This window comes from Rhinolophus sinicus, chromosome 16 (assembly GCF_057876585.1).
Source record: "Rhinolophus sinicus isolate RSI-liver-muscle chromosome 16, RSI-T2T, whole genome shotgun sequence".
NCBI lineage: Eukaryota > Metazoa > Chordata > Mammalia > Chiroptera > Rhinolophidae > Rhinolophus > Rhinolophus sinicus.
This window is the reverse complement of record NC_142516.1, coordinates 178,720,610-178,736,223: the sequence shown is the minus strand read 5'-3', so window position 1 is coordinate 178,736,223 and position 15,614 is coordinate 178,720,610. Positions and strand designations below refer to the sequence as shown.

At 38.6% G+C, this 15,614-nt stretch overlaps 1 protein-coding gene across 2 annotated transcripts in view; it reads right to left on the bottom strand.

Annotated features, from left to right (window-relative positions):
* Positions 1 to 1,311: 1,311 nt before the first annotated feature.
* DIAPH3 (diaphanous related formin 3) overlaps positions 1,312 to 15,614 on the bottom strand; it is a 437,995-nt gene continuing 423,692 nt past the window's right edge. For both annotated transcript variants that reach the window (XM_088792987.1, XM_088792988.1), the window contains one exon: positions 1,312 to 2,538. In XM_088792987.1, the coding sequence (XP_088649113.1) occupies positions 2,276 to 2,538 (263 nt within the window). In that variant the 3' untranslated portion in view covers positions 1,312 to 2,275. The remainder of the gene's footprint in view (positions 2,539 to 15,614) is intronic.

Genomic DNA, 15,614 nt, shown 5'->3' with positions numbered 1-15,614 from the left:
CCGGAAGTCTCTGCTTCCCTTATTTTTATATTACTTTATTTAATTGGGAAATTTTGTTAGGAGAGGTCTTTGGTTTGGACAGCTCAGTGACCACTTAGTTGTCTGTGTGCTCTTGACAAATTCTCTGTACTGACCTGAGAGACAGGAGGAGAATCCATTTGGAGTTTTCACTAGGTTGGATAGGACATTCTCATCAAGGGCACTGAGCTCTGTCAAATGGTTTCAAGTTGGCCTTTTCTCTGCTAATTCAAATGAACAAACTGCTCAGAAACACAAAATTGTACCTCACTGTCAGCCCTCAAGTTAAAGGTCATCAATATAGTTTTCATTTCCAGTTTGTTAAAGAGTATGAATATTAAAACTCTAATTATACCCTCCCAGCCCGTTGAATGGGCATTTATCAAGAAAACAGCTGCTACAAAAATGATCTGCTTCTGAGTTGGCACTTATCTCCTGTTTTGTGTTTTCTCCTTCATAGCTATAGTCTTCCTAGTCAGGCGTGCTCAAAATAGGCTCCTGTAAGAGAGTATGGACCACCGACCCACAGAAGACCAGCTTCTGTGATTGCTCTGCTAGCCTCAGGCTCCTGGCCCTCCTGCTAGAAGGCACCCTTCAGCTCCTACAGACAGATTCTCTGGGGGCCGACTGCTCGATTTGGTGATCCCCGACTTCCTCTGCCCCAGGAATCTATGTCACCTTCACTTCCTTTTATTTGCTAGGCTGTTTCTTCCTGGTGGCTGCTCCCCAGCTCCAAGTTTCCAGAGTATCTACCTGCCACCTGTCGTATCCAAAGTACCTGCCTGAATTTCAGGTGTGTTTCGGAAAAGCCCAAGTCTTTGCAAAATCACGTAAAGAACCAATAGTCGGAATTCTTTAACTTATTTTCTTTCTGTTAGCTGTTCTGTCTGCTTAAATGTTTAACTGTCCTTCACTTTACTTGATTTTCTAAGATTTTTTTCCCCCCAGGAAATTAGGAATTGCAACAGGAGGGCAAAATGCACATTTCAGCAATACACAGAATAATTTATTCCTATACTGGCAATGGATAACACTCTTGTTCCCCAAAGTCTATAAACAGGGCCTGGTTCATAGTTCTAATTAATTAACTTTATTAAGTTGGAGCTGAAAGGAGGAGGAAACTTAAACAAGGAAATAAAAAGCAGTGGACCTCGCCAGACGAGTTCCACATAACTGCATTTTAACGGGAGGTAAAAGAGCAGTCCTTACTTATTGCAGGTAATAAAGCAAAACAGACATTTAGGTAGACTGCACAGCACAGTCTACCACAGAACATGCTAACTGCAAAAAAGAACAGAAGGCGGTTTTTCCATTTAGTGCAAGTAATAAGTTTATTTTCTTTGATACAGAATTAACAAAGTGAATTTGATGCCCCAGATGAAATAAAATTTGCATCAGAAAACTTTCCTTGAAACTCTTCTTCAGACCTTTTGTTAGTCATTGAATGTCAGATCAAAGGAACTGAAATTTCAAGTTTGTTCACAGAAATCAAAAAATCTGTTACTTGGGAATTTTATCCCAGAGCCATAATTACTGGGAGGGAAAAATGTTCTCTCAGCTAAGAGTTTCAGTAACACTGTAATACTGTATATGTCCAACTTTGTACAGAAGCTTGTGCATTTTGCACAGAGAGTGCATACATTCCTATTACATCATTTGTGGAAATGTGCTCAATGGTCTTACAGTCTCCTACAGGATCTAATTAACACGAATTCACAATGATGGTAATGAGCTTACCAATCATTTCCTCACAGCTCTGTTATAGTGATGTTTATGTTTTTGACGCGATGCTAATAGCATGTAGATCCCAATTCAGAAGACATCTGGGCCTATATAAAGAATATACATGGATATGTAGCAAGACTGAGGTTGAAGCTTTTATGTTTGTTAATGGTGACAATAGTAAAACTAACAGTGACTTAGAAAGATGGTACTTCCTTAAGGGCACATTGCTGAACACATGGCCACCTACCTGCTCTTTAAAGCATTATTTATAATTTAACCACCAAATATAAAATACGTGAATACCAGGTGGCAAAAAATAAATAAATAAAATTAAAGCCCTTTACAATCTTGAATAAGTCAAAACCTCAAGTACATAAGAAAAGCATTGCAATCATGTATTTAGCTTTATTTTCTAATATATATATCATAATTTAAAACTATATAAAGTAACTTACATAAAAAGCAATTTTTTCAAGTGTTATAGCTTCAAGCGTGGTTTATATTTGGCTTAATCATTTTTTACCAGTTTAATTTACAAAGCTCGCAATCTTGCCAGCAGGGCTTCAACTTCAGGAATGGATTCGTTTTTAGAAACAGAGCCAAGAAGGCCCACTTCCTTTTTTTTGTTGCTTTCCACATTGCAGGCTTCCTTCTTCTCAACTGCCTTGATCCTCCCCGTAGACGTATGAGTGTCTAGATTATAATTAAGCTCCTTGGCGGCTGGAGTCCTTGTTGAGTTGCAATTGATATTGTAGTGCGAACGTGACCCTTCTGTCAACTGCGCTTTCTGATTTTCTACAGTAAGGAAGAAACATAAAATGTGTTGCTGTGATAGGCAAGGACTTGTGCACATTATCAAACATAATTTGAAAATAATTATTCTCAACAAACAAGTTCTCTTAGATAGATGAAACTAAAAATATTCAACAGAGTGAGGCAGATTTAAAATAAACATGCAAAGGTTAAGAATAAAGTAAAATATAAATAGACAACAATTTCATTAGCACTTATACTGATTTCGTTCTTGCTCAATGTCTGGAATGCCCATCACTAGGTTAGTATTAAAGGTTGGTTCTGTATTTCGTTCAGTCTCTGCTCAAATGCCATCTAAATAGAGAGGTCTTCTCTGACCGTCCATCTAAAATGACACTCTTTTCATCACTGTCTCCTTACCTCTCATCTTTCCCTCCCTAGAACTCATAACCACCAGACATGTCGCATGCGTGTTTCCTTATACACTGTCTATCTCTTTATTAGAATATAAGCTCCAACACATCAGGAACTTTGTTTTAAACATTGCTGTAACGTTGGTGTATAAAATAGCCCTGGAGCAAAGTAGGAATTAAATAAATACAATCTGGGTAGAGAAATTATTTCCATACTCTATGACCCAAGACAAGCATTAGTTTGATTCATAACGAAATTCATTTCCTTTCTGAACAAAATTAAGGAGGAACGTTTCTAATTGGACTTTAGAAAGTCAATGATTTCCCCTAAAAGAAATATTGAGCTTGGCAGGCAAATTGTTAAAACTTCCTAGCAACACAGAATTATGTCATCATTTAATTGTCAAATATACACATATGTATACCTACTGACATGTACACACACACACATTTTCTTTTATTGGTTAAGTGACAGTGACGCTGACTTATCAAGGCTCCAAGGAGAGAGTTCCAATAGCTAATGACTAAAGGGCTCTGGCTGATTGTCTTTCCCGGAGAACATTAGGTTTTCTTTCAATTAACTGAATCTCACATCGCACAACCTTATGAGTGATCTCTTTCACAGATGCCAAACTTTGAAAACACAGACCCTCAGTATTTATGTCACCTTGAAGGGGGCTTGAAAATGGCTTCAACAAACTTGACATGACATTTAAAGTTTTTTGGTTATTCGCGGAGAGATGTTCCATTATCCCAACAGTAATGGCTTTGGAGCACGAGCAGTCACTCATGACAGTGTGTTTTATGTGAGTGCTGAAAATTCCAGCTGAAAACAGCTTGTACATGAAAAGGTGGCTGCTGGAGATATTTACTGCACTGTCATGTCTGCACCAGGGGCATTCCAGTGATGGATGAGCATTTTACACACTTTCTTGGACAATCTCAACAAATTTTAGAAGGATGATCACCTTTTAGCTGTTGGAAGAAAATAAATACACTTTTTCTATCACCTTCTCTATCAAGGTGGGTAATTGTTACTCAAAACTAAAAATCTAATAGAACAGTGATTTTGTCTTAGAGCATTTTTGTTTCCCCCTTTTTTGACGTACACACTACATTTGCAGTAAACGGCACAGTGGACACAGATTTCCTGCAGGTCCCACAACCACACCCATTTGTTTTATTTTTCGAGCACCCACCCTCCTGCCCCCAAAAGTGTTTGAAAACTGCATTGGTTGCTAAATGCAAATGTTGAGTCAGCTTACTGTCCCTTCCTCCAGATGTTCCTGTCTTTTCTTGTCATTTGATTTCTTGCAAAAGACTCCATCGTGATGATCTCTCCAACAAACCAGCTTATTTTGCTATTGGGCAACTCCAGTCAGATGTTTGATGGCGGAGATGAGATTCAATGGGCTAAAATATAGGTCTCTAACACATCAATCAATTATTGTGCAATTCCTATGGCTATCATGTATCCGGCCCAGCTCTACATGTGACAAAATGAAAAAAGGAGGGGATTTTAAGGCAAACCTGTGTTGAAATTCATGCTCCCCTACTTGGCTTTATCAGGTTACTTAACCTCTTTGAGTCTCAGGTCCTAAAAAGCCACCTCACAGAGTACTTGCGAGAATGAAAGGAAATAAGAGCAACACCTAGTTCAAGATTCTCGTCTTTTCCTTCCTCTTCCAAAGCTTTCCCAGGTAGCCATCACCACACAAAGCTTAGGACTTTCTCAGAAACTCTGACCTTTCTGACTTTCTGATGACCATATGAGTGAGGGCTGAAATACCATTCTATTAATAGCTTGTATTTATACAGCACCTTTACTTATAAAGCACTTGTTACACTTTAAATATCAATGCCCTCATTTTACAGATTGAGAGGTAAAAGCAGAAGGTTAAGTCATTGCTTAGACATAGTTACTGAGTAAGTGGCAGAAGCCAAATGCCATCTCTAGAGATGCTAAGGCTGTCTTAAGGAAATTTGAAAAGCTTTTTGCCAAGGGAAAGTGCTAAGTAATTCAAAGCTAAGTTTCATTATAACGATGTCCTGTAGTTACACTTCAAAATGCTTTATGACACATTTAATTCTCCCAATAACTTCGTAAATGCAGATAGCATACCTACGTCAAGTGCCTTAGCACAGTATGTCCCAGGTCACACGTGTATTCCTCTTCTGGTCTCACTTAAATTCATGAAGATAAACATCAAGGACAGCCTTAATCCCAGTACAGTTCCCTAGTCTGTGCACAATTCTGTTCTCCTAGACAGCTATTTCACACCTTCTCTTCTCATTTCAAACGTCCATCTTGTTTTCCTCCACTCCCATTTCACCGTTCATAGAGGCAATCAGAAGGGAACTCCCATAAACCCCTCTTAAAAACGCACAGGGCCTCTTCGAGAATTAGCTCTGTTAAAACTTCCTAGGTAATAGCTCTTCACTTCAGCCCTCACATTCATCTCTCAGCATCCCAAAAGCCCCATGCGGGTCCCCTGCCATGGGATATCTAAATTGTACAACTGAGGGAGTAACACCTTACATTGGGAAGCAGATAAACGAAGAGTGTCCTGTCCCACTGCAACTAGAGAAAACGTTTATAGGTAGAGGAAGGTCCCACGTTGGGAGTAAGTTTTATGTAGGAATTGTGTAATAATGTTGGTTAAAGGCCAGGTGTCTTTTGCCATTACTATTCTTTTAAAAGTCTGGTGGCTTCATGTCGGCTGAACTGGAGACCCAAATTCCATGCACTTACTGTACTTAAAACATGCACTTAGTTTCTAAATGGTTCATTTCAAACATCAGGGAGATGTCACAACCATGTCAGTTGGAGAGAGCTCCATATAGGTGTTCTGAGGAATGAACTAAATTGTAATTTCAGGCCAGTGGGCTTCCTTTTCATATGAAATTAGTTCCAAATACAAAATGACACACTGTGGACACATGGACTCTTTCAATGAGAGATAAGACTGGGGTATCAAGAAACAGAGAAGCATTTTCTACTTCCCATCAACTCAAATCCTTACACATTTTTAAATGGAAACTAAAATTATTAAGGCAAAGTAGAATGACAGTTTTATTCTCCAAAGAGAGGAAGCTTGTGCTATTATTTTAGGAATCGAATTTAAGGCCGCTGTGTCCCCATCCACCCTCCCCCCAGATATACCATTGATGTCTGTGAAGAGAAGTATGATCTATTTAGGATTTCTGCCAATATCCAGGGCCATTGCTTATTGCTACACAGATCAGCAAGGCCCAGCTGCTACTCTCAGTACGAGGGCAACAAGGGAATCCAAGCCACACATCTTGTGTTTACGTTTCTGTGGAAATCAACAGGGTGAGAATACATGCGATTTTCCTTTAAGATGGGAAAACTCACTTATTTCAATCTAATTCCTTCTCTGGTTCTTACTATAAAAATTGATTCTGGAGTCCCACCAAAGCTTTTTTTCTGAAAGTGAATGAAAAGTTGAAAATTGTTGAAAAGCTGAATGGCTCTTAAAAGCAGAGAACTTACTGGACTTAAAAATGAGAGTAAAAGCTTTAAACTACATGGCACATGACCTATGGCAGACTATAGATTTGGATGACAAAGAAAGCTAAAAACAAAACAAAACAAAAAAACCCACAAGAAATAAAAAAAGCACCATCCTGAGCTAACATTGCCATTGTTTCTTGAATAACACAGAAGACAGAGAAAACCAGGAAAATTGTGGACAAAATGTAAATATAAACATATGCAACTTGCCATCCAAATGAGGAAAAGTTTTGGCCAACAGTTATGCTTCTTGAGCTCAGAAGGCAATGCTAAGGCCCGGCTGACGGCCCCTGGGGAAACCCTCTCTGCTTCGGGAACTACCAGTCATGGTTCAGAAAGAGGCATTATTCCCCTTAATCAGTATTGATCTCCCATCAAGCTGTGGTTCTAATGGGCGCGAGCCTCTTAGAAGTGCCGACTCTCAGATGAAATATAAAATGGAGCTCCTGCCTTCTGTGGTCAATGGTGAGCCTGTGCCAGGAGGAAGAATACAGAAACCTGGTGTCCTAAAGCGACTGCATCTGTTCAGTCTTCCTGAAATTGGGTCTCTCCTTCCAATTCTTTACCTTTTGCTCTTAACTATTACTTTGACCTACTAAGTAGCTGTTTGCTTCACCCCAGCAATGACTTGACTTTGGTGAGAGAAACAAATGACCCATAAATATAGTTTTTAAAGCACTACTGGGTCTCCATGATAGTAAAGTGTGTGACAAATATATGTTTTTAATCTATGCAATAACGGAAGTTAGCGCTGGCCGCCAGCAGCACACATCCCTGCGGTTTTCCTGACTGCTGATTCACTGTTGCTGTAAATAATTGTCTTCCCTCGGCTTCATTTTGCTGTTCATTTTACCTTTTATACTGAAAGCATATGAAAATGATAAAAAGAATGAACAGGCATTTTATATACAGTTAAAACCTTTAGAAGTGCCAAGAAATTCTTATGGAACCAATCACGTAGAAACGAAAACAACAAAACAATCACTCCCCCAATTCCAACAAAACAGACACAGCAGAGGGTGATAAATGAAAGATATCTTTGACGAGAGGAGATACTTGACAATTAGAACTTTTTTGGGGCAAAAACTCATCATATACACACTTCTCGTCAGTCTTGTTCTGTAGCACTGTGCTTTAAGAGAAAGCTCAAAGACTGCACTGCCGCTTTGCAATTTCCTGTGCTGGGCCTTCCGGACTGTTCACAGGACTAGAAGGAACTGGAGGTGATGCAGGCTCCTGAGCAGAGGCACATCCAGGACCAGTCCAGCCTCTCTCCTCTAGAGAACAGTAATGTAAAGCCTTCCATTCAACTGCTTCCCGTTCTGACTTGCAATCTATTACTTGAGCTGAATGCCTCTCTCTGTATTTGCTTCCCTCTTTCTCACGTTTCTACCCAATTATTAGCAAATTTTAATCTGGCTTTCATCCATACCTCTGTATTGAAACTGCTCCCTACAAAATTATCAGGTACCTCGAAATCCCTGAACTCAAGGTCATTTTCTTAGGCCGCTTGTTCTCTTACAACACTTGACAGAATGTGTGTAATAAATAATTTGGTTAGTGTTTTTCTGGGTTTCTGGGTGGTTGCCTCCAAACTCTTGGAGTCAACAGATAGGAGTGTCTTTGCAATTCATGGGGGTCCCATAGTTTATGGTAGTGAGGGATTCAGGATGAGGGTCGGCTATGTCAGAAAGACCAGCCATGTGACTAGCGGGTGGGGGGTAGAGACTGAAATCAATCACGTGGCCCATCGATCAGGCCTAAGTAATGAAGCCTCAATACAAACGCTGGACACTGAGGATCAGCTGAGCTTTCCCGGTTGGTAATACGCATTGTTACGCATGGATGTGCTGGGGGGTGGGGGTAACGTAGCTCTGAGGATAACAGAAACTTCAGGTTTGGGGCCCTCCCAGACCCCACCCTATGTGTGGCTGGTTCTGACTTGGGTCCTTTTACTAGAATAAAGCTGCAGCAGAAAGCACAGCACTTTCCTATATTCTAGGAGTCATTGTAGCAAATGACCAAAACTGAGGGCATAGGAAAACCCCCGCATTTGTAGCCAGTTGGCCAAAAGTGAGGGAGGGCTGGGAACCCCCAAACTTGCAGCTAGTGTCTGAAGTAAGCGTTGTCTTCTAGAGAGCTGTGACGGGTGAAGTTTGGCCTAACTCTGGGTAGCTGCAGTCATAAGTAATTACAGAATCTTATCCATGCCTATACGTTGCAGATACTTTCCCCACACATCTACTCATTTGATTTTTATAACACTCCTGCGAGAGAGGTGACATGGTATTATTTACCTTGTTTTACATAAAGTTGAAGCAGACAAAACTTTTAAGCAGAGCCAGAGACGAAACTCAAGCCCGCAGACTCCCAGTTAGCATGCTAACCTTTACCGTACTTACGCTTCTACTTTTTGGTGATTCATGTTTAGTTGTCTTTGACAATTTATTCTAACTCCCAACCATGACGACACCTCTCTCCATGGGCCATTTCATCCTTGGCCCACTTTAATGTCCTTTCTACATTCTCTTGACCGAGCTCTCACAGCTTCAGCCGTCTCCTGTAGGAAGGAGACTCCCACGCCTGCATCTTCAGCCCTAACGGGAGAGTGTAGTTATCCCTCAGCACCCTGCCATTACTTCATACAACACATTTCCAGACCAAACTTTCAAGTCCAAAGCAGCTTCCTCTTCATCCTAACATACTGAAAACAACCACAGTACAGTGGTACCTCGGTTTCCGAACGTAATCTGTTCTGGAAGACCGTTCGAGTTCTGAAACGTTAGAAAACAGCTGACAGCTAGGCCTCAGGATCTTGCACTCAGCAGAAGTCATGTGACATGTTTGACTTCTGAGGAATGTTAAAAAACCACAGCATTTTCTTACGGGTTTATGGCATTCATAAACTGAAATGTTCGTCAACAGAGACGTTCGAAAACCGAGGTACTATTATATCTGTTTACCAGTCCTGCTATCTGTTACTGACAGTTGTCTCGGGCTAGTCTGTGGCTTAGCAGCTATTAAGCAAATATTTCTGAAGATACAATTGCCTGTTAGCTGATAGATGACAGATAGTAAATAACTTGTTAAGTTGATGTGCCTTATGAGGAAGAGGGTGGGGAAATAACACAGGAACATGGTTTGATATTATAGTTGTTAAGTACATACAATATATACACGTGATAAAGCCTTTACACGTCATTAAAAATTTTTTTCCCAATAGCCCTAAAAGAGAGTTACTAACAACTCTGTTTTATAAATGTGGAAATTGAAGTTAAAAGAGGTCCATGAATTGTCAAGGCCACAGACTTTGCCAGTGACAAGCCCAATCCAAACCTTATGCCAGCACGGCTCTGGGACCACCTGATTAGGGCACATGGACACACTGTGAAATGTGCAGTGCACCTCACCTGTGGGAGGGCTGAGGGCAGGCCAATCCCTAGTGCTAAAGACTAGGAAGCTATACTGGAAAACAACCAGCTAAATACATACTAGAGGACCTAAATATTTTCCGGAAGCCATTTCTAAGCAGTATCTTTTAATGTGCTTTCAAGTATTTTCCTTTCTATGTTTCTTAACTCAACATTTGTTCGATATTTCCAAGGTACAGATGTTCCTTCTGAATAACTTGTGCTATTTCAAGTCCATTTCACTTCGATTCATAGAATCATTTAACTTAGTATCATGCAAACTCAGGATTGGAAAGACCCTTAGTTACCTGTAGAATCATCGATCCAACACTGAAATTCCATTTATTCAGCATCTTGTCAAATGGCTGAACAGCCTAGGTTTGAAGACCTCCCGTCATAGCCTCACAATGGTACAAGGCAATATATGCCTACTTTTGGACAGCTCTAATAACCAAAAGTTTTACCTTACATTTTTCTACAATTGTTTCCTTGAAATCTTACTCACTGGACTGACTGATTTTTCCCATGAGGGCTGTGTTAAGCCTAATTCCTCTCCCACTCACCAGCCCTTCAACTATTTAAAGACAGAAAACACATTCCCCAAATTTTCTCTTTGCCAAGACAAATAGCCACAATTTCAATTGTTCCTCCTTGAAGTTATGGTTAAATCAATTCATTAGTTAATTCAATGAGTATTTAGATACCATGTTAGGCGCTGAGCCCTTGAAACATATAGGATCTCATCATTTTTCTTATGAACATGAAAAATCATATGCATTTAGTACTTTAAAATTCCGGGAGGAGCCAAACCCAACTAGTGTATCCAGTACCATAAAACAATAGAATTATAGGCTCATAGAAGCCTTTTTAATTCAACCATTAAAAAATTTCCATGTAGATTTAGTACGCGAGTTTGATTTTCAGTATATGCCTAATAAAACTCTGCTTAAAACAATCTGTTTTTATTCATTACAGAATTCAATCCTGGGATATGTTTGTGATAAAGACCATTTTAAATTCAAACAATTTTATGTATGACTGTATACACAGAAATCTTCCTTTACTTCTCCCCAGCCTGCTACTAAATATATATAAGCTACATCTAAAAGGTAGTAATAGGTTCAATAGTAAGAGAAACAAACTTATATCCAGCTAACTACAGCTAACTTGTTACAACATAAGCTCCACAAAGGAGAGCTCTTCCTGTTTTATTCACTGCTGTGTCCCCAAGTACAGTAAGTCCTCACATAACGTCATCGATAAGTTCTTGGACACTGCAACTGAAATGATACATAACAAAACCAATTTTACCGCAGGCTAACTGATACAAATAAAAGTTAAGTTCCTACAGCATATTTCTAGTCACAAAAAACATCACCAAACTTCTATCTAAAGACTCTAAACCCTCCTAATATTAAACATTAAAATAAATGTGAGCTATATACACATTTAAGAAAGACTAACTAAAAACAAAGAAGATAATTATCTTCCAACTGCTTATTTCCGTTCAAGGTCGTGCTGGCCGGAGCCCATCCTGGCAGCTCAGGGACAAGGCGGGCAGCCCCAGTCTGAACAGCATGCCCTTCCATCACAGGGTACGTGCCCTTCCATCACAGGGTGTGTGCCCACACTTGCTCATACTGGGACAATGTAGATATGCCAAGTCACCTGCCGCGCACATCTCTGGGATGTGGGAGGAAACTGGAGAAACCAGAGAAAACCCACACAGACATGGGGAGAGGGTGCAAACTCCACACAGACAGTGGCCCCGGACGGGAATTGATTTTTTTTCCTCTCATCAATGTTATAATAAAATGATATTGAACAAAAGATGTTATTCGAGGACTTATTGTACTTAGAGTAGCGCCTGCCTCTTAATGAGAGTTTAATACAGTATTTCTTGAGTGACTGAACCTAACATAGCCTAATTATACCACCTTGTTTCACATACTGCTTTACATTAATCCTTTCCAAAAAACAAAACAAACACACAAAAAAGCCTTTGGAATAACATTACCCGAATAATAAACTGATGACATATCGTATCATTTTTGGATAATGTATATTTTTGCACTTTCTGTTCTCTTGAGGACATAGCATTTGTAAAACTGTCCAATAGAAATATAACGAGAGTCACAAATGTGGGCTAAATATGCAACACAAAATTTTCTAGAAGTCACAGTAAATATTGGGAAAACAGTTTTAGAAATTTTACTTAAATCAAAGGCCCACTATTATCATTTCAACATGTAAGCAAAATAAAACAGATATTAATAAAATCATCATTCGCACTCCCTCTTCCAAATCAAATATGTATTTTATACTTACAGTACATCTCAGTTCAGACTAGTCACATTTTAAGAGCTCAGGAGCCACATATACGACTATTGGCTATAGCACTCAGAGCACATACCCAGCACCTGGAGTTTCTAACAGTGTATTTACACGTAACATTTTTGTTACATGGATATCTTCATAGAAAATCTCTGTGATGAGTAACTTCATCTCAACTTAGATTTTGTACTACTAAAAAACGAATAATAATTATTAAAAATTTAGGAATTATGACAAACATAACTTTTAAAACTTTAGTTAAAATTTAAAAGTTCAAATTGGAGTAATCCATACCCTAATGGAACTCAATATTGTTCATTTCCCCATGCTTACTAAAAATACTTCTCTAATTTGGTACAGGTCATGTAGTTGCTTAGCTAGAGCAAAAGTTACAAAATCAAGATCACAAGCCCTAGCCTTGTATGGATATTAGGTTGGTGCAAAAATAACTGCGGTTTAAAAGGTTAAAAAAAAAGAAATTGCAAAAACCACAATTACTTTTGCACCAACCTAATATTTTGGAATCTTTTCCTCAGTATTAGGGATGTATTCATACCTGGCAATTTATTTCCCTATGTAGTGTGGACTAGTAAACCTGGCTTTGTTCTACGATCACAAAGTGTACACTAACCATTGTTAGATATCAAATACATATGTGCTGTTTGAATTACACAGGGAAATAAATTGCAGTTATAAAAACATCCCTAACGCAGAGGAAAAAAAAAATCCCCAAATACATACCATATTGAAATTAGGTAAATAAATGAAAGATAACCTATTAATAAAAGCAGTTATTACAGAGGGAAAATGTTTTTCCAACATTATCACTTTTTTTAGCTACATAAAAGACAATCAAGTGAAAGAATGCAATGTTCCAAAATTGAGCATTTCATTGTAATTTTGTTTTACATAAGGAGCAAGGAACAGTTGTACATTCCTAGGTAATTTGGATTTATGTAGCTTCTGTGAATGGTAAAATAGACAATGGCTAAAGATGAAAGTAAAAATCACGCAAGGTGAATGCTAATAATGATATGCCTACCGGCGCTACTGCTGTGTTCTGACATGTTTACCCAGCCATCAAAGCATAGGAAGACCAGGTTACCATCTAGAGACTCTTCTACTTTTTCTTCACAGTTCTGTACACATTTTAGTAAATCAGTAAAAATTAGAAGCATCTAACTTATTTAATATGACTCGCCTTCTTTCTAAAATGAGATCGACTTTTATTTCTTGCCATTCTTCTATAGAAATTGTAACTGAGGTGCAGAGTTGCCCGTTAGAAGCTGACAGACTTGCCTTTTTTTTTTTATTGTTCTATTCATAATCCAGCAGCATTATCTTGTGCTGGATTGATGGTACCAAGTTTCATTATGAAATCTGAAACTACTTCTAAGATTTTGGTTTTATGTATTTCTAGAAAATGAGTGGAAAAAAAAATATCTGGCATGAGTCACAGACATTACTTTCAAGAGAGCAGTTCAGGCTAGTACGCTACTGCCTCCTACTGTCCGTTTGAGGAAATGAGTGCCTCAGTGGACCTTACTCTTCAGATTTACAGACCCCTGGCCTTCTTCCTCCAAAGGTATACTGCATACTATGCCCTGGGATCACAACCTAGGAAAACAGATATTCTGAATTTCCCTGAACCCTTTCCCTGCTTAGGCTACTAGATCTGTGACAAAGACCCAGAACACAAACTGAGTATGGATCTATCCCTTCCAAAAAAACAAAAAAACAAGAAAACCCAAAAACAAAAAATTGGTTTTAAATTTACAAAATAACATTTGTTCTTTCAAAATTCTTTTTCACATTATTTTGTTCTTAAAATTTTCATTTTTCTCTTCCTTCTTTCCTTATAAAACCTTACCACATATGTATCTGGAAGGAAAAGTCAAGAGGAAAACCTCTATTATTTTTAGATCTTTTAGCAGCTTTCTCCTAAATAAAAAAAAATAAAATATTAACAAGTATGAGCTGAAATAATATAGTAGGAAATATAACGATTCATTAAATCAGAGAAATGTTTAAAAGCTTTAAGTTATGTATCTAAAATATGGAAGTAGTACCCAAGAATGTTGGGTAATTATAAACTGTTCATTTCTAGAACTAGCATATTTGCATCAGCGATTTGGGTGCCGAGTGCTGGTTGTAGACTCCCTTGTGCTCAAACTGCAGTTTGACTTCTGATGGTTTGGGCTGAGTCGACAAATATTGATCTGCATTTTAAAGGTGAGACTTTTGATCGGCCAAATAAGTCAGGCAAAGAGGAACCTTCCTAGAAGCTGCTTCCTTTTAATGAGGAAACAGTAACAGTAACAGGAATAGGTCAATGTTATTTATTTCCTTGCAAATAAAACACTAAGCTACTGTTTCTAGGCTGTACTGAGATCTCTGAAACATGGGTTTCTGTAAACAACTGATTTTTAATGCAGCACAGGCTGGGCCTGTGCTTCCTGAGACCCTATGGACACAGAGTCAGATCGGAACACACAATTCCCTCTTTCCATTGATTGCTATAGATTCCTGCCTCAGGCTTCTCTAGCCAGAAGGGACTGTTTCCTCAAAGACCTGCTTCTGCTCTTCTTCCCAGGGCTGTGGAGTACCTCCTGTCTCTATGGTAACACGAAACACAGAGCACTAAAAATGTACCATACAGCAGGCAGAAAAGAAAGAAATCAGAGTGCAGTACTCTTGGAAAGCTAGAGAAGGTGCTGAGGACAGGAATATGCACAGAGGACAGGATGTTACAGAAGTCGGTTGTTCCATTTCTTGTATATTCTCGTAAAAGAGCTCAAGTGTTAGCTCAGAAGAAGCCCTAAAGTATATAGAACTTTATAATCCCTATGGTATTAGAAATTAAAAAGAATTACTGGAGCTCCACATTAACCGTAACCATCCAGCAATTTGTGGTTCACTAAATTACGGATATGAAAGCTCTCAGTATTTGAGAGACAAAATATAAAAAGAGTAAAATGAAATCAAATATTCCAATATGGTTTACGTTAAAAGACAAAGGAAACTATGTTACTGTCACATGACAAAATGTTCTTTTTTTATTACTCAACTTTAAGATAGTATCAATGTTCTTAGTCCTTTTCAATTTGGGGCGTCATATTAAATGTAGTATCTCAGCCTATTTAGTTAGTTCAGTGGCTTAGTGTAATCAGAAAGTTTATGCCGCAAATTGTTGGTCAATCACACTCTGTTTCCTGGTTATAAACAGCATCCCTAACTCATGAGGGAATAAATGGGGAGCAGTGGTGCTGTTCCATCTGAATCTGAAAATATTCCTATTAACCCATATCTACATTATGAAAGATATTATTCATATAGAAATTTAATACATAGCTATTTAAAAACATATTTTAAGCACCTAAACTCACAGATGAATAAAGTTGATTCTGAACTCTCTTCTTGGAGGCA